Raw genomic sequence first — 25,231 nt, 5'->3', positions numbered from 1 at the left:
CTATCCATGCCATATTTGATGTACTAGTTAGTATAGATTCATAATGAATTTCATCACAATGCTTCTTATAAAAAATAAAAAATTTATTGAAGCCGCGTATATATAAACTATTTTATTTCACATTTAAAGTGTTACCTAAATTGGAGAATTCTTTTGGATATGATACTCATGAGTATCAATTTATCGTTAGATACGTAAAAAGAGATATCAACTCTTAAATGATTTAAAAAATTTAAATTATTAAATAACGGGGCAAAAGTTTATTGGATTACAATTATAGATATAGGAATAAAAGGCGAAGATAGAATTTTCCACCTAAATTATTCCTGGCCCGCTCGAGATTTGGACGATAAACAGATAGAACGGTTAATCCTATTTATTATTTAGTAGTACTAGTGTACTAGAATTCAACAATAGAAGTGGAAACAATTAGCCAATTAGGCTTTCTTAATTTATATTGTGAAACAATCGGGAACATTGGAATAAGAATGAAGCCTACGAACACAGACTGGCCTCGGTTACACATATGCTCTTCTTGTACCTTTCTTCGGAGACAGATCAATATAAAATTTACAGAACCCACCCCCGGGAAAACAAACTAAAACGGCGAGTCAAAGATTTGCTGACATGATGAGTCGGCGTTGAAGAAAGTACCTAATTAACAACTCTACAATTCAACCTAATCTCTTGTCCACCTCCACTGCTTATGCTACTCATCTTGATCATAGACTTGACAAAGGCTGTATAAAACTCTTCCTGGGAGTTAGCGAACTTTGAGACCAATGTTTTTGTAGTTGTAGCTGTCAATAAGGCTTCATCTGAAGAGAAAATACTCTTGCCTAGAACGAGTAACTTGAAATATATGTTGTCGAACGCGGTTACCGAGGAATCCAGGGTGGCACCCGCACTCCTGACCTTGTTGTGCATGGGGCAGACATTCCTCAACCTGGCTGCAAATGATGGTTGCAAGGAGGGATCTACATCGTGAGCGGTGTCAAAGTTGTGGATCCTGTTCTGGAAGGATGAGCAATGAGAAAAACCTAGGGTGTGGCCTCCTGTCAAATATGTTTTTTCAAGTAGAGTCATGATTTGAGAATTGCGGGCAAGCATGCATCCACGGTTGGATCAGGACTTTGAGAATTAATGGGTAGGCTAATTTTGTGTGTGTTAGTGTTCCTGTAACTGCAAGGGAAGTTGCCAGTGATCTTAATTAATGAAGAGGACAAACAGGAAAAATTAATTCGGGATTAATTAACCTGAAAGGGCCACTAAATCTTCCAGTGCTAGGCCTCTCTGAAAGAAACTTTGCTGCAATTGAGATAGGTTAAAGGTAGGAGCAGGCAGTTGTCGAGTTTCACTGGCCTTCGAAATTCTGCCATCTTTCCTTCCTTTAGGCACATTCCAAGAAGGCCCTCCGGACTACGACATTTAAGCAAATGAGAGTGTAATCAATGCACCACATCAACATACAGAATATGTAAATGTGAACAAGTTACAACTAAACATTACGGCCCATCAACTTGTCATTTAGTTATACTCAACACTCAACAGGTAGGATTAAGGAAGAAGTTGTATCTGAATTATATTATTACAATTCTTTTTTGTTTTTTTTTTTAAGCTATCATATGTTTGTGAAACAGCTACTAATCTATTCTCTAAAGAAATGCTGTCAAGAATCAAGCTACACAAGCAGTTAGTAAGTCGGTGGCACTCACTAGTGCAGCTGCATCTCTAGCAGCCAAGGCCAGTATGTCAGCACAAGAGACCACACCAGGGCACTGGGATTCTACTTCTTTTTTAGCAAGGTCAATGACATAGAATGCGTGCAGTGAAATATTTGGAGGTCCGTCTTTTTCAGCCGCGTTCATGGCAGTCGAATTTAGCAGCACAGAACCATCACATCCCTTCAAAAGCAAAGATGAATAAGCAAAATTCTATGAATATTGTTGTAGACATGACAAAATCAGCAGTAAGGAAAATGAAAGTAACACGATTAAGACGAGATTACTCTAATAAAGCAGTCATGGAAGTGCATCCGAAGCAGGGCAGCTGGGACCGTCTTGTCATTCATCATGGCTTTCTTCACTACTTTGGTGATGATTGACTCGGCCTTCGGGCATGTGTGATCATAGTAATCTGAGCTCAGTGCAGCTGCAAACGGAGAAAGCACCCAAGATAATACCACAACAAAAACTAGCGGAAGCATTCTAAGCCTTAATAATCCTGCCATTGTAGATAGTCTTATTTGGTTTGCTGAAGTTATGGTAGGTTGTATTTGTAGGCGATCGAAGAGGAGAGATTGAAATAAGAATTGAAGGAATTTGAATAAAGGTTTGTTGGTGGATATAGAATAAGACCGTTAAGTGGCAAGTTTGGTGAGCTAGAACCACTGGATGTTTGATAGAGTTGCTGAAGAAATATTCCCACATGAACGCAAAGCCCCATGCAAAATTTTTAATCTTGTACGTCAACTCCCGAGCATTTTCCATCTCTGCGTACACATTTTCTCTTTTCTTCTGTTTTTCCCCCGCGAATAAAACAACGAATGCAATTCCAAATCTGCGAGAAAGCTTCGCGCACGGTGTACTGCATTTGGAGTAGTACATATTAGTTTATAGTAGTAAAAGTTTCTCCTTTTAGTTCTGACTCCTAACCAGAGAAAGACAGTACCAACTTGAAGATTAAGTCCCCTTTGGTGGATTAGGTTGAACAAATAAAGGTGAGTTTCGCAAATCTTAATTGCTTTACTTCCTTTTCTTGGTAGCCGGAGCCCTAACTTTACTTCTTTCCGGTAAATATATACTATTTTCATCCCAACGGTGATCATCATATCCATATGCATCTGATGAAGCAGTCGAGCTTCTTGGAGGTATCTTAACATGTCCAATTTGACTGGCTGCTGCATATGTTCGATGCAACGAAAGCTTCTTCAACAGGAAAAATTCGTTGTGACAAACCCTGTAAATGCTGGCTTGATATACTAAACATTAGTATAAAATAATTCCTGAAGACGTATCAAATGCAAAAGGTTAGTGAATTCTACTAGCACTACCTACTTTCAGAATATATCCTTCGATCTGCTAGTCACTGCTTTAATTTAGGCCCCAAGTAACTAATCCCAGGTGGAGTCAGGTTGAACGAACCCCATAAGAGAGCAAGCTCTCAGCTAACACTACTGTCTCCCCATTCACTCCAACCCGAAACTTTGCTTTAGAGAAACCGAATGCCTTGCCACTCAGATCAACCGGTGTTGGTAAAATATAGCACTAAATTGTTTTCGTCAGTAAGGTTTGCAGAATTAAGAAGGCTCCTGCTGGAAACCGGTAATGATGATGGACATACGTTTCGGGGGAAACCTGGGCCGGTCCAACTCATAACTTTCTACTGGAACGCTACAGCGGAATCTGTTGGACAAAGCTGACACCAGCCCAGCATTTTCTTACAGAAGACGGAGCCACCGACATAGGACAGCCAGCACGTTTTAGTGCTTGTACAAATATCATCGTATCATTTAAAAAAAAAAATTATAATAATTATTTCAAATAATATTTGAAATAACGCCCTCTCGGAGTGATCCCATTATTATTTTCCGACTAAACAACTTAATCTTTCCCTTTAAAATCCAATTAATTCATATTTGGGGCTAAGCAGAAGAGGAGGAAAGAAAAGTAATTCCAGTAGTAGACAATTTGCCAATTTATGCTCTTGATTTGTTGGGATATTTCGCATAAAATTAAGCACATTTCAATGTCGACGTGTTTAATCCTCCCATCTTTTTTTGCATGTTCCTCCCCCACCATATTCAAATTAATATTTCTATTTTATCATCATTTTTGCACTTCCAACTTATGTTGGAGTGGAAAATTTTATTAACACCCACTGCTACACCAATTTAGGCAACTTAGATCAGTTCAGCAGAACACAAGAACTTGGTTGACCGACACCAAAAAACTTAAAACTTGAAGTGAATAATAATAAATTGAAGTGCGAATGGAAGAAAGTATATAGTATTTTATTAAGTGTTCATATGACAAAGCATATCATCAATCAAAGAAAAAAGTAAAAGGTTCAGTACAACCTCCTTTTATCAACTTTTTGTGTTTTAGTAACTTGGCAAGTACCTTCAGTCCCCAACCAATGGAGTAGGAAATACTAAAGCGACTTTGACTAGGTCTAGGTACATACATACACGTAGGATATATATACTAGCCATTTTTTGTCGAGTTCATCTCATGGGTTTTCTTCCCATCAATGATCAAACCCAAAAAAAAAAACTTCAATTTCCTCCTCCTCCTCAGCTCAATGCTGTTAATGGCGTGGTTGTATTTGCGTGAAAAAAAAAAATTGGCGGGCTGCTTCAGTCAAATAGTAAGCACGCCCCTGCCTACCGAAAACCTCCAAAAATATATCTATATATATATATATATATATATATAAAAGAAAAGAAAAAACCCAGAACTCTTTCGTATAGCCCCCCCTCTCTCTTTCTCTTTTTTTTTTTGTGGGGGGGGGGGGGGGGGGGGGGGGGGGGAAAGAGAGGTGAAAGATAGGGGAGGGGGTTCCAGGCTTAGTAAAATTGTAACGGGCTGGAAAACGTTTGGCCGAAGTTCCAATTTGATGGGACGATGTTTGGAAACACCTTGGTCTGACCATCAGACGTAGTTACTCTGAAGGATAAGGCTTGGCCATTGAGATAGACGTTGGACTGCCAATTGGCACCCCAGTTCCTAGACATTGCCATCCAACTGGTTCTGGTGCCTTTGATTTGAACTGATGCTACCGATCCAGGTCCACCGACGTTCGATATCAAGACGAGTTCAAAATAATCCCTTCCGTTGATGGTAAATCTAACTCCGCCATGTTTGTTGCAGGGAACTCTGCGTCACACAAAACGTTACATTTTCTTTGAGTACCCCACACTCCACAAGGACAAGGACAAGGAAAAAAAATGAATCATGAAAGAAGAGATTCCGACCTTTGGTACAGCACAGGAACGATTCCACCTCTGTAGATACCGATCTTTTCCCAAGCGGGTTGAGCCATGTCGAAGTGCGGCCGGGGAGGGTTGCACCAGCCTCCGTTGTCGCTTGGAAGATCATAATTAGGAGGGCAGAAGTTGGTTGCCGTGACGGTGATAGATACACCTTTCCTGCACCACCGTGGATCTGCGTTGTAATCGCAGATAATCTTGTAGCATTGGCCGCAGGATGCCCCGTCGTTGAACAATGCAGTGCTCAATGCTGCAGTCCTAGTCCCATAACCAGCGGAATACAAGTTACCGTATCCGCAAGCACCCCCTGCACCCGAGCCAGTGTTCCCAGTTAGAAAATGTCAAGTGTAACTCGGTCGGTACAAAATAAGAGAAGAGATTGCTTCGTAACTTACCCATTGTACCAGAAGCGTCGCTACCTCCATAAAATGTTGCATGAGCACTCATCCATCCCGAAGCTGTGAAGGCATTGGCATTATTGGCGAAAAGGCAAGCTAAGACGAAAGCCAATGCCAGAGTTGCACAGCATCCCACTTTTTCCATGTTGATCACACCTTACAACTACAAGAGAAGAAGGAAGAAGATTGGGGTAAGATATTCAAGAATGACAAGTATTTAATGGCTAGAGCGGGGAGTTAGATGTGGGTTTAAATAGGACAGAAACCTCTAATGCAACAACCTCACATGGGATTTAGATTTACAGCTGCAAATTGATTCAATCCCATTTTGTATTTTTCTTTCTTTCTTTCTTTATATAATACGCGAGGCAAAGTCTGAAGAATTTCTGCACCTCATTCAATAATTCCCATGTTCTGCTCTCTCAAGTCCGTCCACACCCACATGCTTCTCCCAACAGAAGAGCCGTGAATGGATCAAAATCCACAATCCAACCCCCCCCCCCCCCCCCCCCCCCCCCAAATTGCTTCATTTTCATATTCTATTTTAACTTGTATCTATATAGGTCAGTAGCCATAGGAACAGAGCGAGGGAAATGAACCCAACATATTCAATGCCTTAATAGTATGACGGAATTTTTTTTGCTGAAAATGGTCTGATGCAACCTCACATGGGATTCGTTTGACCTTACATGATAAAGTTCCCAGCGTTCTCATGTGTGATGCACATGTCTTTGACATTAACTCCTGAGGCCTTATTACTTGTTTATCCAGATGCTTAGGGTGGTGGGGGGAATTCGTCTGTATCATCAACGATCCACATGTATATTTATATCTTACCAATATGCTGTTGATGGAATCTACCTCCCCAATCCACATTCCCCGTTCAAATGTAGTTGTTACTGATTCTGGGCTCATTCATCTTTTGGAAACTGTCATTCAAGATCTATAAGTTCGCTCTTTTTTCCTTTTTTTTTTGGCTGGTTCAGAAATGATATGTGATTGGCCATGAAGATGACAAGGGGAAGACTACTGATTCCAAGAATTTTTGGTTCATGATTGATAGATACCTTAATCATTGAGATGAGATATGGGGTGTTTGGCCGGAAATTATAAAAGTTTGTGTTAGGACTTTCTCGTTTATCCCCATCTATGAGCTCTGTAGGGGCAGAAAGTGAATTATTTTGCCGTGCAGGCATTATTTCATGCGATTCTAACTACTACCCCTTACCAACACCCCCACCCAAAAAAAACCCCACCAAAAAAAATGAAAAAGAAAAAAATTACTCAACTTATTGACCATATTGGCAAAAAAAAAAGAAACATAAAATGTTAAGAGTCCCATCTTGTTGCTAAGGAACTTTTACCAATTTGAGAAGGAAAAGTCAATTATTTGATTGGATGGTTCTTAGACATTGGATGGGATGCCATTCCTGCAAAGAAACTACAAATACTCCCTCCATAACCATAAGGTAACTAATCGTGACAATTTAACTTCGCCCTCTGAATTACATACAACACTGTAAAATATTGAGCATCGACTACGAAATTCTAGTTGAACGAATATCGTTTTAAAGCAATAAAAAATTAAAACTAATTAGCATTGACTACGAAATTAAATTTTTTCCCCCTTTCTATGAAAAGCATTGCCATTGATCGACTACCAACGAAGAACAGCAATGCATGGATTAATGACCACCTAATAACCTAACCTTGAAGAAACATGAATGTCAATCATTATTGGATTATTAAACTGATTACGAGGAAGTTGTAGAATGCTTGAAAGAACCACCACCGCATTTATCATTATGGTTTGAGCTTCACTCCATAATTTTGTATTCCTAGATGGGGAAAATTTTCGCTGCCCTTAGTGCCAAGCCAAGCTTTTGAAGGAATTTTATTGATAAAGAATCTGACGGAAACAGATTACGATTTAAATGCATGGGGAGTGCTAAATATTAAGAGAAGCTAAACCAAAGAAAAAGAAAAAAAAAAACAACAACTCTTGCCTTGTAAGTTGACTAACTAATTAATTACAAAGGTATTTTTAGGAAGAAATGCATGTAGCAGATGAATTTTTTAGAGAGTGCTTTGACCTTATTCTCGGGTTTGAGTTGGGAAAATGGGTCCTGGGGCGGAGAGTATAGAAAAGTGAAAGCAATTCGTACAAAGTTAATAATATATATACTTATATTTGTTTATTTCCCCCACTTAGGTACTGTATGTTTGTACGATTTTCTTCTTGTTTTTAGGTCAACAATGTTAGCTTTGTTATCAAGTACTCATAAAACTGACCTAATAGGAAGAGATCTAAATGTGTTTGAGAGAGAGAGAGAGAGAGGGAGAGTTAAAAGATTCCATTATCAGTTCGTTTGTGCGGTGGGAAATGAAGAGAGAAGAAAAGAAATAGGTTCTCATACAAGTCCAGAAGAAATGGACAGAAATTTTTGGAATTTATGTTAGGAGAGTTTTACTTCTTTTCCTTTAAATATCCCCTTAAACCCTCAAACAACACGATAGATATCCGTTTTAAAAGTAATCAAATTTGAAACCTCTCACTTACACTCCATTCCCTTGAATCACCCAATCCATCTCTCCTCCAAGGAGCCAAGGTTCTTGTGTCATCATTTGTTGTTTTGGAAAATTATCATTCTACGTTTACACTTCTGTTAATATAATAGTAAAATGAAGTTGAAATTTGCTCTGTAAGCAAGCGTTAGCATATTATTCTTCCAAAATACAATTACATAATTTACACTACGAACCAACCCAAGGTGCAGAAAGGAAATTTATGGTGTGTTAATTATCTCCTGATTAAATAATTACATTTCAGAAAATAACAGATTTTTTACCCCCAAAATCATCTTCCAGAGCCAAAATCCTATGCCCAGAAGAAGGCCCAAGTGTCAAGCAGGAGGAAGGATCAGCTAACCCAGCCCCCTACCGAATCCAATTCCACAAAGGCCCCCGGCCCCCTCCCCCAACCCAACCCCCACCTTCCCCAACATCAACTGTACATTTGAGGAATGAAGATGAAGATCTGATCTCTAAACCAAGTTACATGTCATGAAGCACCTAAGCTGCTCCGAGGAGGAAAGAGACCAAAAAAAAAAAAAAAAAAAGCTTCCAATATTCTAAATCAGACTATACAGTTTCACATAAAATCCTGGGGTTAGTACTTAGTACTAGCAATGAATGAATCCGATGTCCGTAGCAAAACATAGAGACGGGAGAGCAGACTAACATAATTTTGCAGAACACCAACTCCACCATGCACCAGAAAGAAAATTGACTAGAAAACCAATATGTATTCATTGTGCTGGAGCGAAATCCACTAAAGAAGAACTGATTGTAAGAGGCAGAGGAAATATTTCTTATTTCCTGATGGAAGACTGCATCTACAGTACACACGGAAAACAAATGGAGAAGACATAACAGCCAGGGATTGGGGCCTTTCCACTTGATTCTGTCCAGTTCAATCTAGTTGTTGTAATTGTTACAATGTCCAGTACAAAATCTTATAATTTTGATGTAGCTGTGAATTAGTCGTACGAGTTGACATGATTCACATTTACACCAAAATTGTAACATTTTACACTAAATATCATATAATTTCACAACTGGACAGAATTGGACAAAATTTTAACTGGAGAAGCCCCTGATCCTAACAGCTAGAAGGCCTTTACCAACTTAATTACAAATAAATTAATACAAGATTATGTTTATTTTTCGAGGCAGATGAATGCACTTCGGCTCCATCTCAAGGGATATTAAGTTTTCCACAATCAAAATCAGCCATCCTCAACACAGTGGCACCAGTATATTTTGAGAAGAACCTATCTCTGAAGAAGCGAACCAACTTGTTCTCACTCTCTTGAATCAAGCCAACCATATAGGCAGTAGATATGAGACTAAAGCTTCTCCATCTCCTCTCTTTCGCATAGTTCTCTAGGCCCTTGTTGAATGCTGCAATTTTAACGTCGACGCCATCTCTTTTCTCTTCAAATTTTCTACTCATCATCCTTGGAAAAGATTCTCCGATGCACCTGGCAAGGATACTACAGTCTTCCAATGCTGAAGAACCACCCTGTCCAAGATCTGGGGTCATCGGATGAAGCGCATCGCCAACCAAACAAATGCTGCTTTTTGCAAAGTCCCTTATCAAAATATCCCATGGTAGTCTCATTTTTAGCTCAGCACAGGAGATTGATTCGAGCTGAGTTCTTTCGACAAAGCCAGACACTTCCTTTCGAACGTTGGCTGTCTTGCTTAATACAAATTCCTTTAATAGAACAGGATTGTCTGACATATTTTCATACCCTGCCATTAAATTTCAAAACGTAAGCAAAAACCATAATGGAGCTATCATGAAGTAGATGGGAGATGCAGAACCTGCAAAGTCCTTATAAATCTAGCACATTTAAGAAAAATTAGGCTGACATTGCATGATGTTTAAATAGGTGGTGTTACAGGTTTTTAGGATGCCAGAGTTGCTTACCAGTTGCAGTGGATGGTTTAAAAGTGCAAAACCAATATATGCTTTTGTCATCACAGGGAGCAAATCCAAAGCGAACACCACCTCCAAAATACATATAGAGCTGTGGCTTAAAACCATGGGCAGCCGGAAACTCTACATATCCCCTAATTGCTGATCGCCCAACTCCGATCGGTTTCTTAAAACCTAAGCACTTTGCCACAACTGAATTGACTCCATCGCAGCCAATCAAGACCTAAAAGCAGAAGCATTGTTTAGATCATAATATCCAGAAAATCTTTTGATGACTCTGAAGATAGCTTAACATTTAAAAAATATCACTATCAGGTGACAAAAATCAAATACGCCACCAGCTTAGACATCTATTTTGATGAGGTGCAAAGGCAGAATGCTCCCTCCGTGCGAGTAACATGACATTTACCTTAGCCCGGATCACACAGCCATCAGCCAGGTGCACCAACTTTAAATGTCCTGATTTCTCAATTGAAACAACCTTGGAAGAATACCTGATAGTTCCTTCCGGCAGCTCTTTTGCTAAGGTTTCTAGTAAGTCTTTTCTTCTGACACATCGGGCTTCATAATTTCCACTGCATCAAGGCATAAAGCATCCTTAGACAACTAAATTATACCTTTTGAAAGGAAAATCAAGGGATCAAATTTTTTGTCTGAGTTCGTGCACCATCACGACATAACTGAGTAATAAAAAAAAAAAAAAGTTTCAAACTGTCCAAATTTGACTGAAATTGACTTGAGAAACATAAATTTCAAGCCATTGCCAAACATTACTGGGCTTGGATACAATAAACCATCGCAGATAAGGCTGGAATTAGGTTTATGTTTAGCAAAAATAGTATGTGACCTATGAACTTTTCCATTAATTTTAGCTTACTATTACACCAGTAACAACTAAAAAATAACTGCCATAGTTCAAAATGAAGTGGCGCTATCTTACTCTACTTGCATAAACATGCATTACAAAGAAGTTTCAATGTTGTTCAAGGATAACTCACTATGTACTTTCTTGAAGTATAAGCTCTTCGGTTGGCAGGCCTGTATTTACATCAGCTGTTTGAAACCTGAGATTATAATTAACATGCGGGTCTTGAATTTTGTGATTGATTCCGAAAATTAATCATGTAAGGCAGCCAAAGAAGTCCAACAATACAAGCAATGATTATCTCACCCACGGAATGGCAGAGAACACTGTCTAAGGTGATCTCCAACACCCAGAGCGTCCAGTGACCTCCACGCGTTGGTCCACAGAGTAAGAGCAAATCCTGTCGATCTCAAACTCTCTGATGATTCCAAAACTAAGCTGTGCAGTCCATACCTGAAGCAAGGTATAGAAAAACAAAAACAAAAAGAAATTCAAAGGAAGTTCTGCTGTAGAACCAGCCACTCTATGCTATGATTGCATCAGAATTGATAATTTCTATAACTTGTGAGACGTTAACAAACAGTGAGAGAGTGTTGTTACCTGAGCAGGCCTAAAGATGCAGCGAGGCCGGAAATCCCAGCACCAACTATCACAATATCCTCATCTATCTCCATTTCAGGTTGAAGAAAAGCTTAACCAAGAAAAGAAAAACCAAAAAGCTTAGCGATTGCGAATGATGAAATGTGGCAAGGGTGAGGAAGGATGTCGGACGAATCAGGTAGACTGGCGTTATATATATATATCTAGGGGGAAAAGCCCACACAACGCGTGGGAGTTTAGTGCCTATAATTAAAGAAGGTTAATAATTATTATTTGACATTTTCTAGTATAAGAATTGAAGTATGATAATTTTATTACGTGATATTAAATTAAAAAAATTATAAGTTACATATTGAGTTAAAAAATATAATATGCAATAAAACATAATTATAAGATACGATCAACTACTTTGCATTTAACCTAGTATAATAAAAGAACTATTTATATCTGCTCATGCACTTTAGGGATATTAAAATTTGTTATTTAATTTGAATTTGATCTTGCTATAAGGGCAATCCACCACATTATCTTGTCATATAAGTGAGATTTGAATAATTAGCATACTTGAAGAAATCATTGATAGTAGAATTTCGGTTCTTGCAAGCCAAATTCTTGAATTTATATTGATTTTAAGGACATATATCATCACGAGGCCTTCACATTGAGCAACCAATTAATTATAATTTATTGTATGATTTAGGACATATAGCCATATAGCAAAGCATCTCCTTCTCGATAGGGATTACAATCATGAAATATCAGTTTTGTGTTAGTTGCAAAGATATACAACAACTAACATGCTAATTTAGAGGAATAATTATCTCAAAAAAGTACTAAAGCATCTTAATCTACTCAATTTAAGAAAAACAATTAAAAGTAATGAGGTACATGCTTTAGATTTGTAGCCAAATAACTTTAAGTAGATAGTTAAACATATTGGCAAATCAGATGAAGTGAAAAATTGTCTAAATGGAATAGTCAATGAAGTAGCAAACGATTTGAAAATTATCCTAACTAATAGTTAAAACAACAAAAGAAGTAGATGTAATCTATAAATGAAAAAATTTATGATGATAAACTTATTTTAAACTATAAATAACAATTAACAAATGTGGTCTCTTCCTTACCAAGCTTGTCTAACATGGGCAATTGAATTAAAATACTAAAAAATTATTGCACATACAACTTGCAATATTACAGATTTTTTATAACCAAAAAGTAAATTGGTTAAAGAAAACATATCTATTGAAAAAGGTATTGCAAAATAGGGAAGAAAAGTAATTAATGTAACAACATCCGAATTAGCATCTATGATAACGGCCAAGAAACCAAACTTCTCTACTAATTAACATTAATTGTGTCTTAACATCTATATATCATAACTTTGTAAATAACTGATGAGAAAGGCTTTAAGAAATTAAAAGACTTAGATGTTAATACAATTAAATGATTAGAAGAACTTTTATGTAATTTCACTAAAACATAAGCTGAATTCAGTTGTATCCAATGTTTAATCGGATATCAAACAATGTCACATATCAAACTTACCCCTAGTTTCAAATGTTTAAAAGGACATCCAAGTAATTACAACAAAACTAAATTAGTTATAATGATTCATATTCAATACTCTAATTGCACTTCAAACACTCTCATATTTTCAAAAAAAACCCTATCTTTGCGGTTGAAATTCAAACCTTAAACTCATTCTTATATAGCACAGGAATATATACATGCAGGGCTGAGAAACTATTTAATGATTGAATTAGAAGACAGGATGGGACATGGAAAAAATCGACTGCAGGGTGACATCACCAAGTACGTAAACATTTACCCGGAAATAATTCAAGAGCTTTGACAGGAAGAGGAAGGTAGAAACTGGAGCGGCCAAATGCAAATTGAACTTGCATGCCGCAGCTCAGCCGCCATCTCGGAGAGAGAACGCAAGGAAGCACCTTGACTTGAGTTGCTTACCTTCCCTTCGGGTGTCAGAAGAGTAAAGGGTTACCTATACAGTATGGTATGGCAGCCTTGAGCATTTTGGTGGTAAAACGCTGACACGATGGAGAACGAAGTGAATGATGTCATGTCAGTCACGAAAATGCAGCGTGTCATTATCCAAACTCATGAAACTGCAGAATCAATACTGAGAAAAACGTACTGTAGGATAAGTCCCTCCAAGACTTCAAAAGTTATCGCTTTTGAAGTTACTGTGAATTTAGATTTATTTATCGAAAAAATCTTACTTTCGTAAGAAAATTTGGGAGAAAAAAAATATTGAGAAAAACCTACAAGTCTATCCATCCATTGCCTTTGTTTTCATGCTTTTACTTTCTAAATGTATTTACTTTTGCACTTTCTGCAATTTGTTCCCACTTATATTGCATGGTGAATTGAAGTGAAAATCACTGGTCCCAATTTAAATCTCAAAATTCATGCCTTTGTAACTCTCCAAATTTTTCTCTCTCTACATCTAATTACAAAAATGTACATCTTTCCATAGTTCGAAGAGAAAGTTTCTTTTCCCTACATTTTTTTTTTGTGGTGAAAATAGGGATTAAACATTAATAAACAACAGAGTTTCGCCCTGTCTATTACATTGCAAAAGAGATAGTGCAGGGAAAACAGATCCCTTTCAAGTCCTCATCATAGACAAAAGCGAGTTTTTGAGGACAATTAGCAAAAGTTACAAAGTTGGATTGTAATCTGCCTCCCATTCTTGCGAGTGCATCCGCGCATCTATTTGCCTCCCGGTATATGTGGGATATCTTAACATGCCGCAGCTACGAAAGGAGGAATCTGCAATTCGAAATGATAGAGTTCAAAATGTGATTAGGATTGGTAACAGCTTTTAACAAAGTAACAATAGCTTCGCAGTCAACTTCAAGTTGAGAAATTTTTAAGGAAAGGGCTAGTTCTAGTCCATCTCGAATACCCCAACATTCCGCCAGCATGCTGTTTGTAGAGCCTAAGTTTCTGCAGTATCCTTTAATCCAACATCTAGAGGCGTCTTTGATTACACCTCCAGCTCCCGCTGGACCTGGATTTCCTAAGGCTGATCCGTCTGAGTTGGGCTTGAACCAATGAAGGATTGGGGGAATCCATCTGATAAGAATTTGGGATTTTCTGCGAGAGGGATGGCCAGAATTTGGGCCAAGGGAGTAGAACTCAATAGCCAACTTAATGCTGGTTTTGGTTGGTGGAGGTTGTGATCTGTTGGGCTCAAATATCTTTTTATTCCTGGATTTCCAAATGGTGGAGCAAGTAAATGCAAAGAGTGTGCCCCAAGGAATATTGTAGAAAGGGCAGGGTGTGGAGATTTTACATCCTTCCCTAATCCAGATATGAAAAGGAATGTGTAAAGTGGACAGATAATAGTTGGAATTGAGTTCCATCCAAACATCTTGGGCGTGGACACATTTACGCAAGACATGATTAGTATCCTTTTCCCTACATGATTCATGATTTAATGCCTCCCTAGATCCAAAAAATGTTCCCAAGAATTTAATTAGTTTACATCAGTTCCTCCATATTGATAAAAAAATCTTTTATCCTTGTTTTAATTATGAAACAATGATGGTTGAGATCTATTGGTAGTTTGGATAATGCAAAAGTCAAATAGAAGATGTGGACGCCCAAGGTAGGAGATTATAAGAGAAGAACAAATCTTTTGCAGAATTATTCGTGAAATATATTAGGTTTATTTTTAGAAGTGGTTTATTAAAAATAAAATTATTGTGATAAAATAGTAAACTTGCTATAACATGTATCTAAAGTTAATTTATACTGACATGTATATAAGATTTATTCTATATTTTTTAACATTATATATTTGGAAGACTAAATCAAAAAATCTTCTCACTATATATGACTAAACTGAAGTCTTTAATTTAAATTGAGATTTTTTGTTAGGGACCAAATTGATACTTTCAGAGTATTTCAAAGGACCAAATAGAAACTTTTCCTCCGGAAAAAAAAATACTCCCTCCGTCCCACTTTGATAGTCTTGTTTTCCTTTTTCGTCTGTCCCAAATTGTAGTCCACTTTCCCATTAAGAAATGTAGTAATCTTTCAAAATGTCTAAAATACCCTTATTAAACATTTTGTTATTAATACATTGTTATTAAATACTAACCCACTACATTGAATACATTGAACTTTTCCAATATTAACCCATTAGCTGTAACTGATATTAATTGGCATTCTTCGTGATTAGCATAAGGGTATTTTAGGAAATTATTAATCTAAATTTATGTTTCCAACTAAATTAATTACACTTTCTTAATCTGTGTAAAAAAAAAAAAATCAAGACTAACAAAACGGGACGGAGGGAGCAGAACTTTTCCAATTTGACTCAATTAAACTGAGATGTTGGAGTTCAGGGGACTAAGGACAGAGCTCCCGGTTTCTAGTCTGTGAATGTTCCATTTAATACCACATGTGAATGTTTATTGTGTTGTCTAGAAACTACTACACCATTTTGTTGAAGTATCCCGAGTAAGACTGTTCCCCTTGTACCTTTACCACTCTCCTAAACTCTGTTTTTTTTTTTTTTTTTTTTCATTGAATAGCGCCCTACGTTGCCACTTAACCAGTAAGGGAAAAAAAAAAAACCTAAAAAATAGAAAATCGTTTTTGTCGATAGTAGAAAGAATCCTTTTTCGACGGGAGACTCTTACCTCTAATTCATTTATGTTTCTTGCAAGACACCTCTCAAGAAGATGCGTTTACGCATCTCACCTGGTCGATGTCCAGCAGCTCGATTAGCAGCAGACTCTTCGGAAAATGCATTTTTGTTGTAGCCCTCCTGTTTAAAATGAATACTGGTACCGGAGCAAACATTTTTTACCGATAATAATTAAGTATTTCCATTTCCTACACGAGGATAAATTGGAGCGATGTCAGAGTGCACATCCGCCGCCGTCCCCAGCCCCTGGATGGATCGGCATAGGGCCCCCATTTTTCTAAATCCTAGACCTTTCATTTCCCCAGCAAGGCCATGCACCAGCCGCATCTTTCACTGAAATTTGAATACGCCAGCCTAAGGCGTTCTTGAAAAATCCAAAACAACTTTCTTCATCCTCATTTTTCTTCATTTTACAGCGGATTAAACTATTACTAAAAGCGTTGATTTAAATGTCACACCATCTAAACCTATCTAGTGTGACAAATGCTAGAAACGAATGGACGGCGGAGCGATTTGGGCTCTATGGCTTCTCCCCTGTGATTGGAGCAACTTGACAAGTTCACAAACAAGCGCACCAGCAGGCATTCCCCCACGCAATAGTATAGGATAAGAGGCATTCCCCCTCGTAGTAGTATAGGATTTTTGTTTCCCAGATCCCTTCTTGTAATAAAATAGAATTTCAAAAAGCTTTTTACAAAAAAGACATATGCTAGATTTTTTGCTTCCCAAGATCCCTCCGTGCAATAAGGTAGAATTTCAAATATAACAAAAAAAAGGCATATGCTATCTTCCTTTCTTTTTGAATTTTAGGTGCAGCAGGAGGCGCTCATAAGTTTTCCTCTTTTTCGAGAACCCTGCTTGTAATAAAATAGAATTTCAAAAATTAAAAATAAAATACGAGAGAACCTATCTTCCTTTCCTTTTTTTTTTAAAAAAAATTTTAATCAGCAAAATTGTGTTTGGGAAGATATTTGCTTTGTTTACTCGCGCGGGAAAAATCATGAAATCAATCTACCAATCGAGTAGATACAACACCTAATAGAAGGTCCAACAGACCCGAGTACCATTCATTACTCTCTCTCTAGTACGAACCAGATTAGCACTGATTACTAGCACCGGAAAAGATCGCAAGTCTTAAAATAAGAGAGAAAAGGGGGGGGGGGGGGGGGGGAACACTTTCATCGTAATAACAATCAAAGAATGTGCTGCTCACTAAGCAAGTTACATTTAATAAAGCACCTAATCTACTATAAGGAGAAAAGAAAACAAAAAGGCTTTACCACTTTATGGCAGTCACAATCTTCTAAATTAGACTAAACTTACAGATCAAATCCTAATGTTAATACTAGAAATGAATTTGAAAAAGCAAGACATAGAGTTGGAGCAGGCATCCATAAGTGCAGAAAACATAATCTCCATAATGCACCCTTATCTCCACCAATTAAGCACCTCCAGCAGCCACATGGACTGGTCCATTAGATTTGATTCCACGGCCCCTCCCACGAGCTCCCCCTCTTCCACGGCCGCGACCTGCAACACAGAACCACCAATGTCACAATGACAGAGGTGGAAATACAATTAGCAAATATTTGCAAGCTGGTCCATTAGAACAGGTAACTTAGAAAGGTTGAAAATCGGGGATGGAAAGTCAAAAGCAAGACATCCCACCAAATGAATTTGTCAATGTATTGAAACGCCAGGGTATACAAGGATTTCCTTTATGCCTAATAAATTAATTGATTCCGATTCTATCCAGTATTTTCACAAAATAGCAATTAAGTTTTATCCAATGCAAGATATCACACAGTAAATCTACACCTCCCCCAACGTAAAGTAGAAGAAAGGAATGCCGGGTGAGAGTTTCTATATACTTGAAGGTAACAATGTTTTCTCAGGAAATCTCAGTTATTAGTCCAGCAATAGCGGTTTTCAAAATGAGCACAAAGAAAGAAATCTAACAAAACATTGGGGGGGTTTAGGAGCTTTCTTTTTTTCCCTTTTTTTTGTGGTTTGTTTTTGGGGGGGGGGGGGGGGGGGTTTAGGGATGGTACAACTATATATGTAGGCAATTTTTAGATCAGAATCTAGATACCAAAACAGCGTGCAAAGACAATCAACTTTGATATCACATTCAAGCAACATTTCAGGTTATTTAATGTCACCAAACATGCATAAACCAATAGAGGTTAGGCTGCTCTGATAATTAAACAGATTAAAACCAAAAAGGTGCCAGAAATTCCCCGAGGAACACACACTCTCAGGTACCAAAAACAGTTGTGTACCTCGACCCTGAGGAGGTGCTTCTTGATTGTAGCCTCCAGTATCTTCTAGCGTATCCACCAGGGGGCCATTATACCCTCCTCTTCCACGGCCACGGAAGTTACGACCTCTGCCCCGACCCCTACCCCTTCCATAACCACGATTATGATCCCAGCCTCCATCTTCATACTCGGCTGACACAAAACCATTCCCTGAAATTAAAAATCACCACTATCTCAGCAATGTGAAGTATCAGCACTCTGACACGATTTTGAAAATAAACATAAAAATTTGAAAAATGATTTTTGTTTTTGACTTTTTACAAAAATTAAAGAAAAGAAAAAATTCAAAGAGCCTATAATGGGACTTAACAAAGGCGATGAATTTCGATCCACTAGAGTCTTTAAAGAAATGGTTTTTGAAAAATTTAGAATTGCCACTCGATATTCAGTTAGGTGTATCGAGTTACTTAATTTGAGTAATTTTTTGACACAATTGGATACTCCATGCTGAATCTACACTCATATAACTTGAATTTAGAAATCCTTTGAACTGCATTTTGTCAAGCACAACATAAATAATGTGATTATACCAGAAATGCCTCTGAACCTTCCCCTCCCTCTGCCGCCACGGCCTCTTCCTCGACCATTAGGTGACCCCTCTGCATGACCAGCCCAAGTTAAAATTGAAAGTTATGCCCAACAAGTGAAAAAGACAAAATCTGATACTTAAACTAAGAGCCTACCTCCATCATACTCTATATCCGTAGAGACCTTGACTTGGTCAGCTGGTATTGGTGGTTGGTAACTACAACACAGAGCAATAAACAGTCGATACAATTTTTTTTATATTTAACACTGTTCATACGTCAAAGTTTCGCAGCCAGTCATAATGATGTAGGCAGATGCAACAGTGCAAATTAAACAAAAAGAACTAAACTAACTCACCCCAGCGATGATGTATCCAGCTCTTTTTTTGAGAGAGTAATCGTGATCATTGAAACATGCCTTGTAGTTTGTAGACTAGAACCACCAAAAAAAACCCTTATCACTAATAGGGACTTTAAAATCATTCCAGGCAATTTGTTAAGCAGAAGATTTACAAATTATGTTCTTATCATTCAAGTCTCTACACGCCAATTTCTCATCCAAAATAAGTAGGAAAAGGTTCTTACGGAAGAAGGCCTTCCTCTAGAGGCTCCCATGTATCATTTATATCTGTCGAGGTAATTGAAGTGATTTGGTGAAGACCAACAATTCTCCTCTGCAGCACAAATAACAAAACCGCATCCATATACTGTGAGATATAAAATACTAAAAGGTGAAAGAAAAAAACTAAGAGAAGCATAAACTAGCAAGACCTTAATCAACTCCACAATTGTCACAGTCTTGTTGATGGCTCTACCCATTGCCTTGAACACAATTTCCTCAGAGCCTTTTTCCTACATAACGTTGCATTAATCGATCAACCAGGTGACTCAGATGAATTCAATTGGATAAACTCTACTATGCAGGTCATAACAAGATGCAAAATCAACTTTAAGCACAACTCTGTTGATATTTACAACCACAAAAAAAGTTTTTTTTCGCCAAAAGTCCCTTGTATTGATAACTTATCCAACAGAAGAAATGTTCATTAGATTATTTTCTTGATGAAGAATTGAACTGGAGATAACAGAAACCACATTCTACCACCCTCTACCAGGTATTTCATAATTAATGTGACAATTGACCGTTGACAGACATGACACGAACCTAGTATACTGACCACTAGAACAAAAGAAAGGCCTATCAGCATTGCCATACAAAAACCGTAGACAATTTTGCTTCAGCTGAAGGGAAAGTATTCCACACAAATCAACAACCAAATACAATTCGAAGAGATTAAACAAAGAAGAGAGTTGCACCTAAAAACTACAAACACAAATGTATAGAGGATACACATTTACAGATCTCACAAGCAAATACTTACAAACAGATGCATTATGCAACAATACTAGAAAGGGTATTCAATTACCCACAGCAACAGTATACCCAAAATCAATGCGCTTTTTATCCTCCTACTCCAATAAAATTATCTTTGTTCAAAATTGCTACCTTTCAAAATTCTAAAATTGCTATTCTCATGAACAAGAGATCCAATTACTAGAAATTAAAAAAAAAAAAAAAGGTTAAAAGAACACGTTCGCCACTCGACGAAAACACCAATTCAGATAAAATTTCAACGGTTAATCATGAAAAAGGTAAAAACTATTTATACAACCAAATCAAACAAAAAATTCATAAACAGAAATATCAACCTGAAGCAGACTCATGGCATAAGTGATGTAGCTCCGCATCCTGCCCTGACTTGTTATGCGAATCTCATTCTCGTCAATTGGCGTCTCCGCCTTTGGCTTCTCCACCTTTCTATACCGATCCATGCCCTACCACCACAAACAAAACAACCAACATATATTTAAAAATAAAAATAAAAACTCATTAAAGCTACAAAGAAACAAAAACATATGTTAAATATCTGTAAACGAAAGAAAAAACATTCTATTCCAATGCAATTAATGGGAAAAAAATAAAGAACCTCGCGGGAAAAAACCTTCAGCTAAAAGAAATATAACATAACAAATGAATAACAAGGGCTGGCGTTCGTGACGCTAGGGTTTGGTGGAACGAGAGAATGCAAATCTGAGATAATATTATTATTATTATTACAAACAACATAAGATCTGATTTAAAAAAAAAAAAAAAAAAAAAGTAGTAAGGTACCTTATTTGGGGGAGTGAATTGTTGAATAAAAGGGAAGGGGATAAGATAGGACTATAGTGCTTTTGCTCCACGAACTGAGCCCTCTTCTCTGGCTTCGATTCTGCCTTTACGCCCTGACTTCTTCGCTCTGGATTTGAAGATTTATATAGCGCTGGTTAGGAGAGCTGCCCTAATTTTGGTGGAACCGGTCCAACCAGTCACCTTTTTTCTTATCCTTGTGTTCGTTCATAAGGCTGGTTAGGTTTTTTTTTTATTATTAGTATTTTATTTTTCTATTTATTGTAAGAAATAGAAATTTTGGTGTACAGAAAGTAGCGAGCTTGGCCCCTCCTTACATTAGACGGCGGAAGCGAGGCTATTCACATATTCTTATCCAAAGCAAGACCCCTAGAACAAGGCAAATGCAATTGCCACGATTCAAATTTTAATTTTATAAAGGGAGAATTTTTATTACTCAAATTATCAAAAGACGTCCACCGCCAACGGACAGAAGAAAAGTGCCTTTAGATGAATTCAAAACTGTTAGAGGCTTTGGTGTAGAATAGCTAATGTAGCAAAAGTCTTAATGATTACTAAAAATAAAATTTTTTTGAGTCAAAATTATTAAATATTCCTCAGATAATTTGAAAAAAAAAAAAACACGTCGTTCTACGCACTCAGTCTAAGTCATAGATTTCGAGTCTCGAGACTATTTATTTGAACTTGATTTTATCTTTAACTGCAATCCATCGAAAAGAGAATAAAAAGAAATTAGCTTCAGATGGCAAGGAACGCCCTATAGCGTTGTTTAAATTTCGTTACTCATTTTTTTTATAGTGAAATAAATAAATCTCGGATATTCCTCAAAATAAATCTAGCTGAATGAATCAGGGATGGATGATAACGGGTAGTCCGGTTGCAGTTTGCATATAATGGAGATGATAACGTCATCCAGAGCAGGACCATCCGTTGTCTGTTTAGCGTTTAATTTTGTTTGTTCCGTCAATTATAATGTACACTGAACCAGGGATGACCTGCGGAAGCGGATAAAGTTTTGCCCAAATGATTGAAAGATCGAAAGGTATAATCACGTCACCGTACCACTTGTCATGCTTCTTCTTCCTTGGATAGATTACTATAATAATTAATAATAATAATGAGATGGTAGTAGTGTTCCTATACTTCAGGTAAAGTTGTTGTTGCTTTATGCTCCAGCACTCCAAGTGCCCCTACAATCAGCCAAGTATTCGGGACTCTGTTTTCCCTTAAAAAAACAAAAAAAATAAAAAAAGCCTTTCGTTTGCAAAAAAAAATGTGGAAAGGTTCATGCTATTGTGACCGTCGGGGTGCTATTTACTGAAACTTTTGTCAAAAATACACTGTAACGATCACGAAAAATGTAAAATTCTTTTGAAAAAAAATTATTGTAATCCAAACAAGGTAATTGTTTTACACGATTTAAGCAAATTGATTAGAAAAGCAATAGCTTTGTTTCGTTTTGATAGCTTTCCTCCCAAAATTGGCGTCGAAGCATATCTTTGGTCTCGAATTTCAATGTCATGATAAAATCAATGGAAGATACCAAGGGAAAGGTGGGTAAATATACAACGTTTCCGTCATATCAAGCGGATGCTAAAGAGAAATAAAAAAGCGGGAACCTTGATTGACTTTTGGAGAATGAATGGGGTATCTTCCCTCTGACCATTACAAAACGTTAGTTAATACTGCAACTGCAGTTTTTACTTTTTATTGGCCATATACATACAGCACAGCGAATCAGAGACTTCCATCAATAAACAAAAGTTCAGCTCTAAATTCAGAGCTTTACAATCTTATCTGCCCTAGCTTCCAGAGTAGCTCATCCTCTGTGGCTACCCTGCTTATTAACGAGCGGATCAAGAATGCGCAGCCATCCATTGTTGTCCAGAGCCGAACCAGCATCAGGCAAGGGAAATCCATTTACGAAGAAAGTAGGCGTGCCGTAAACTCCTCGTAAGCCACCATACTGCATAGCAAGGGAAGCCAGCAAAATTAGTGTGCAAATGCCAAATGGAAGGTCAGGGCAAAGAATGAGACACTTCAGGAGAATTGTGCTCCGGCTGTATGCATATTCTCTCGCGTTCTGAGTACTCTTTTCCTTACCTTGAAGGAAATTCTTGTTGCTTGATCAGAGTTAACATCCCTAAAGCCACCAAAAATTGCAGGAGAATACGACCTCCCAACTGTGTCAACTACAAACCTTGCGATTTCCTCTTGCACAAATGCTCTGGTTAAGTTGGACGTCGCTCTGCCGTAAAACTTCTCCTGTTCATAAGCCAGGAAATGTAAACGCGTCGACATGAAGCAACCACAAACCGACTAGCCTACTCCAGATGTTCATTCCAGTATTGGTGCGAGGAATCATCAATATATTCAGAATCGGCCTTAAATCTATAATGAAAAGATTTCTTGGCTATTGCCATTACGGGTAGTGAAATATGCACGCATGAAATCTTGATGTCTTTTGCGTATGAATGTGCAGAGTCAGAGTCATGCACCGCAAATTGCTGTGATTGAACAATTGAACCACCAAGCTCCCTTAAGAGACCAATTTAAGATCACATTAAGTGGAAGCAAAGTTTGAAGGGCCAAATCACGGCGTGTAATTAAGGTAAACATGCAAGTACTAGCATATACTCGTAAGTATAATACTATATAATATAATTGACAGACATATCAACTGCACATATTTGTACACTGTTAACAGAAAACAAATGCTTCTAAATCTTCAAAAGATTGTTGAAGATCAGAACCGTGGAAAGAGAAATGATAACAAAGAAACTCAAAACAAACTGGTTATAAGTGTAATTCGTGAAATGCAGACATCAGTAGGAATTTAAACCAGATCAGAATTTGGTCGTCTAACACGGTTGAAGTTAGTAAGCAAGCACAAAAAAAACCATAGCTTCTGAAGAAAATTGCTGAGCAGTTTGACTCTATCTGTTGTGCACAACAAGATAATATTTATTTATTTCTAAAGCTAAAAGCACCCTCACCTGCTGCCCAAAGAATGCCTCCAGCAAATGGTATGTTACTGAAACATTCAACTTATCAACGATATGCAAGGCACGGGAAGCTAGAAATGCATTGTCATGGTAGCTGCGATGTTCAAAAGGAAATTTCTGAGCTCATGAATCAATATTCGGTGCTTTCTAATTATTATTACTACTAATACGAGATTGGGAAGAGCCAACAACCCGTGACCAAACAAGGATTGATCACAAGGAAAAAGGCAACTTGTAGGGCCATAGATTTGACAAGAACTATTGCAGGGGTACATGAAGGTAAAAATCAATGACTACAGTTCTTTTGATTGTCCCAGATGCGATACAACAACCTTCCAGAGGTAAAATCGGGAATAAATCTGAAAGATGTTGGAGGAAAAAAAAAAGCAAAAAAAGAATTTGAACATACGGTAAAGGGAAGGTGTGAACAACCAGAGCAATGCTAGAGCCGTAATTCTGGATGGCTTCTTTGAGAGGTTTCCATGAGTCCCTGCTATCTGGGCACAGTGGGTCAAAAAACGCCTCGATCACAACAGAGTCAGGATTGGGGGCTCGATTGTGGTACCAGAAACCATCAGGCTTTGGTGGGATTGAAACCTGAGCCTTAGCGCAGCCAATATAAATCAAGAAACAAAACAGCAGAAACGGAGGCTTGAAAATCAAGTGGTTTTGAAGCTGCATGTTTGACTCCAAAGTCTACGACTCAGAAGTAGACTCTGTAGTGCACCTTTTTGGTCTTTGGGCAGCCTTTGGATCGCTGGAGGAGGCGTAAAGGAATTTATAGTGGCATAAGAGTAGCGGTAGAGACGAGAGAGTAGCGACAAAGGCGAAGAAAGCTGAGAATCTTGGTGCGGGTTCGCGAGGGCTTAAACGCAAAGTAGAAGAGAGTGCCACGGTCCAAGACGCTAGAATTATTGCGAAAGATTTTGCAATGCCAGACTTGCTGCCTCTACCTACTTGGCGGTATCCTTTTACAAATCAAAGGATTAACTTAATTTAGCCAGAAGTCAGTCCGTCGCGATGCATCCCATACCCATCGTCCACCCTCTCTTATGTTTTCCCGGCGAGCATGTTGGGTTTGATTAAAGTTTGGCATCAGCACCAAATTCCTTTTCCCAGTGGATTCCTTTGTTGTTTCTGATTGGT

The 25,231-nt window shown here is 37.8% G+C and overlaps 5 protein-coding genes across 7 annotated transcripts; all 5 read right to left on the bottom strand.

The window, feature by feature from the left end:
- Positions 1-420: 420 nt before the first annotated feature.
- LOC140015380 (peroxidase 64-like) lies at positions 421-3,841 on the bottom strand. Of its 2 annotated transcripts, XM_072067848.1 has the most exons (6): positions 2,671-3,841; positions 2,358-2,586; positions 2,009-2,151; positions 1,716-1,904; positions 1,257-1,419; positions 421-1,055 (listed from the first exon to the last, which is right to left on the bottom strand). In XM_072067848.1, the coding sequence occupies exons 2-6, from the start codon at positions 2,443-2,445 to the stop codon at positions 655-657; spliced, it is 984 nt and encodes a 327-aa protein (XP_071923949.1). In that variant the 5' UTR covers positions 2,446-2,586; positions 2,671-3,841; the 3' UTR covers positions 421-654. The 2 variants fall into 2 exon arrangements, with proteins under 2 accessions (XP_071923949.1, XP_071923950.1); XM_072067849.1 differs by having other exon boundaries at positions 2,009-3,841.
- Positions 3,842-3,991: 150 nt separating this feature from the next.
- Positions 3,992-5,687, bottom strand: LOC113712954 (expansin-A11). 2 transcript variants are annotated; one of them, XM_072067850.1, is made up of 4 exons: positions 5,670-5,687; positions 5,386-5,551; positions 4,976-5,297; positions 3,992-4,877 (listed from the first exon to the last, which is right to left on the bottom strand). In XM_072067850.1, the coding sequence occupies exons 2-4, from the start codon at positions 5,531-5,533 to the stop codon at positions 4,568-4,570; spliced, it is 780 nt and encodes a 259-aa protein (XP_071923951.1). In that variant the 5' UTR covers positions 5,534-5,551; positions 5,670-5,687; the 3' UTR covers positions 3,992-4,567. The 2 variants fall into 2 exon arrangements, with proteins under 2 accessions (XP_071923951.1, XP_027092411.1); XM_027236610.2 differs by lacking the exon at positions 5,670-5,687 and having other exon boundaries at positions 5,386-5,615.
- Positions 5,688-8,673: 2,986 nt separating this feature from the next.
- Positions 8,674-11,535, bottom strand: LOC113711151 (monooxygenase 2-like). Its single transcript, XM_027234333.2, has 6 exons — positions 11,358-11,535; positions 11,064-11,210; positions 10,891-10,956; positions 10,302-10,467; positions 9,884-10,115; positions 8,674-9,705 (listed from the first exon to the last, which is right to left on the bottom strand). Exons 1-6 carry the CDS (start codon positions 11,429-11,431, stop codon positions 9,146-9,148), a joined length of 1,245 nt encoding a protein of 414 aa, XP_027090134.1. The 5' UTR covers positions 11,432-11,535; the 3' UTR covers positions 8,674-9,145.
- Positions 11,536-17,225: 5,690 nt separating this feature from the next.
- Positions 17,226-21,201, bottom strand: LOC113712875 (uncharacterized). The gene is made up of 9 exons (XM_027236487.2): positions 21,063-21,201; positions 20,600-20,725; positions 19,661-19,741; positions 19,475-19,563; positions 19,248-19,322; positions 19,046-19,107; positions 18,893-18,961; positions 18,324-18,512; positions 17,226-17,571 (listed from the first exon to the last, which is right to left on the bottom strand). Exons 2-9 carry the CDS (start codon positions 20,720-20,722, stop codon positions 17,483-17,485), a joined length of 777 nt encoding a protein of 258 aa, XP_027092288.1. The 5' UTR covers positions 20,723-20,725; positions 21,063-21,201; the 3' UTR covers positions 17,226-17,482.
- A 1,483-nt stretch (positions 21,202-22,684) lies between these two features.
- Positions 22,685-24,912, bottom strand: LOC113711047 (uncharacterized). The gene is made up of 4 exons (XM_027234187.2): positions 24,495-24,912; positions 24,077-24,179; positions 23,184-23,345; positions 22,685-23,046 (listed from the first exon to the last, which is right to left on the bottom strand). The coding sequence occupies exons 1-4, from the start codon at positions 24,764-24,766 to the stop codon at positions 22,900-22,902; spliced, it is 684 nt and encodes a 227-aa protein (XP_027089988.1). The 5' UTR covers positions 24,767-24,912; the 3' UTR covers positions 22,685-22,899.
- Positions 24,913-25,231: the final 319 nt, after the last annotated feature.

Source organism: Coffea arabica, chromosome 10e (genome assembly GCF_036785885.1).
Source record: "Coffea arabica cultivar ET-39 chromosome 10e, Coffea Arabica ET-39 HiFi, whole genome shotgun sequence".
In the NCBI taxonomy this organism is placed as follows: Eukaryota; Viridiplantae; Streptophyta; class Magnoliopsida; order Gentianales; family Rubiaceae; genus Coffea; species Coffea arabica.
The sequence above is the reverse complement of the archived record's forward strand: the minus strand, read 5'-3'. Positions and strand labels throughout refer to the sequence as shown.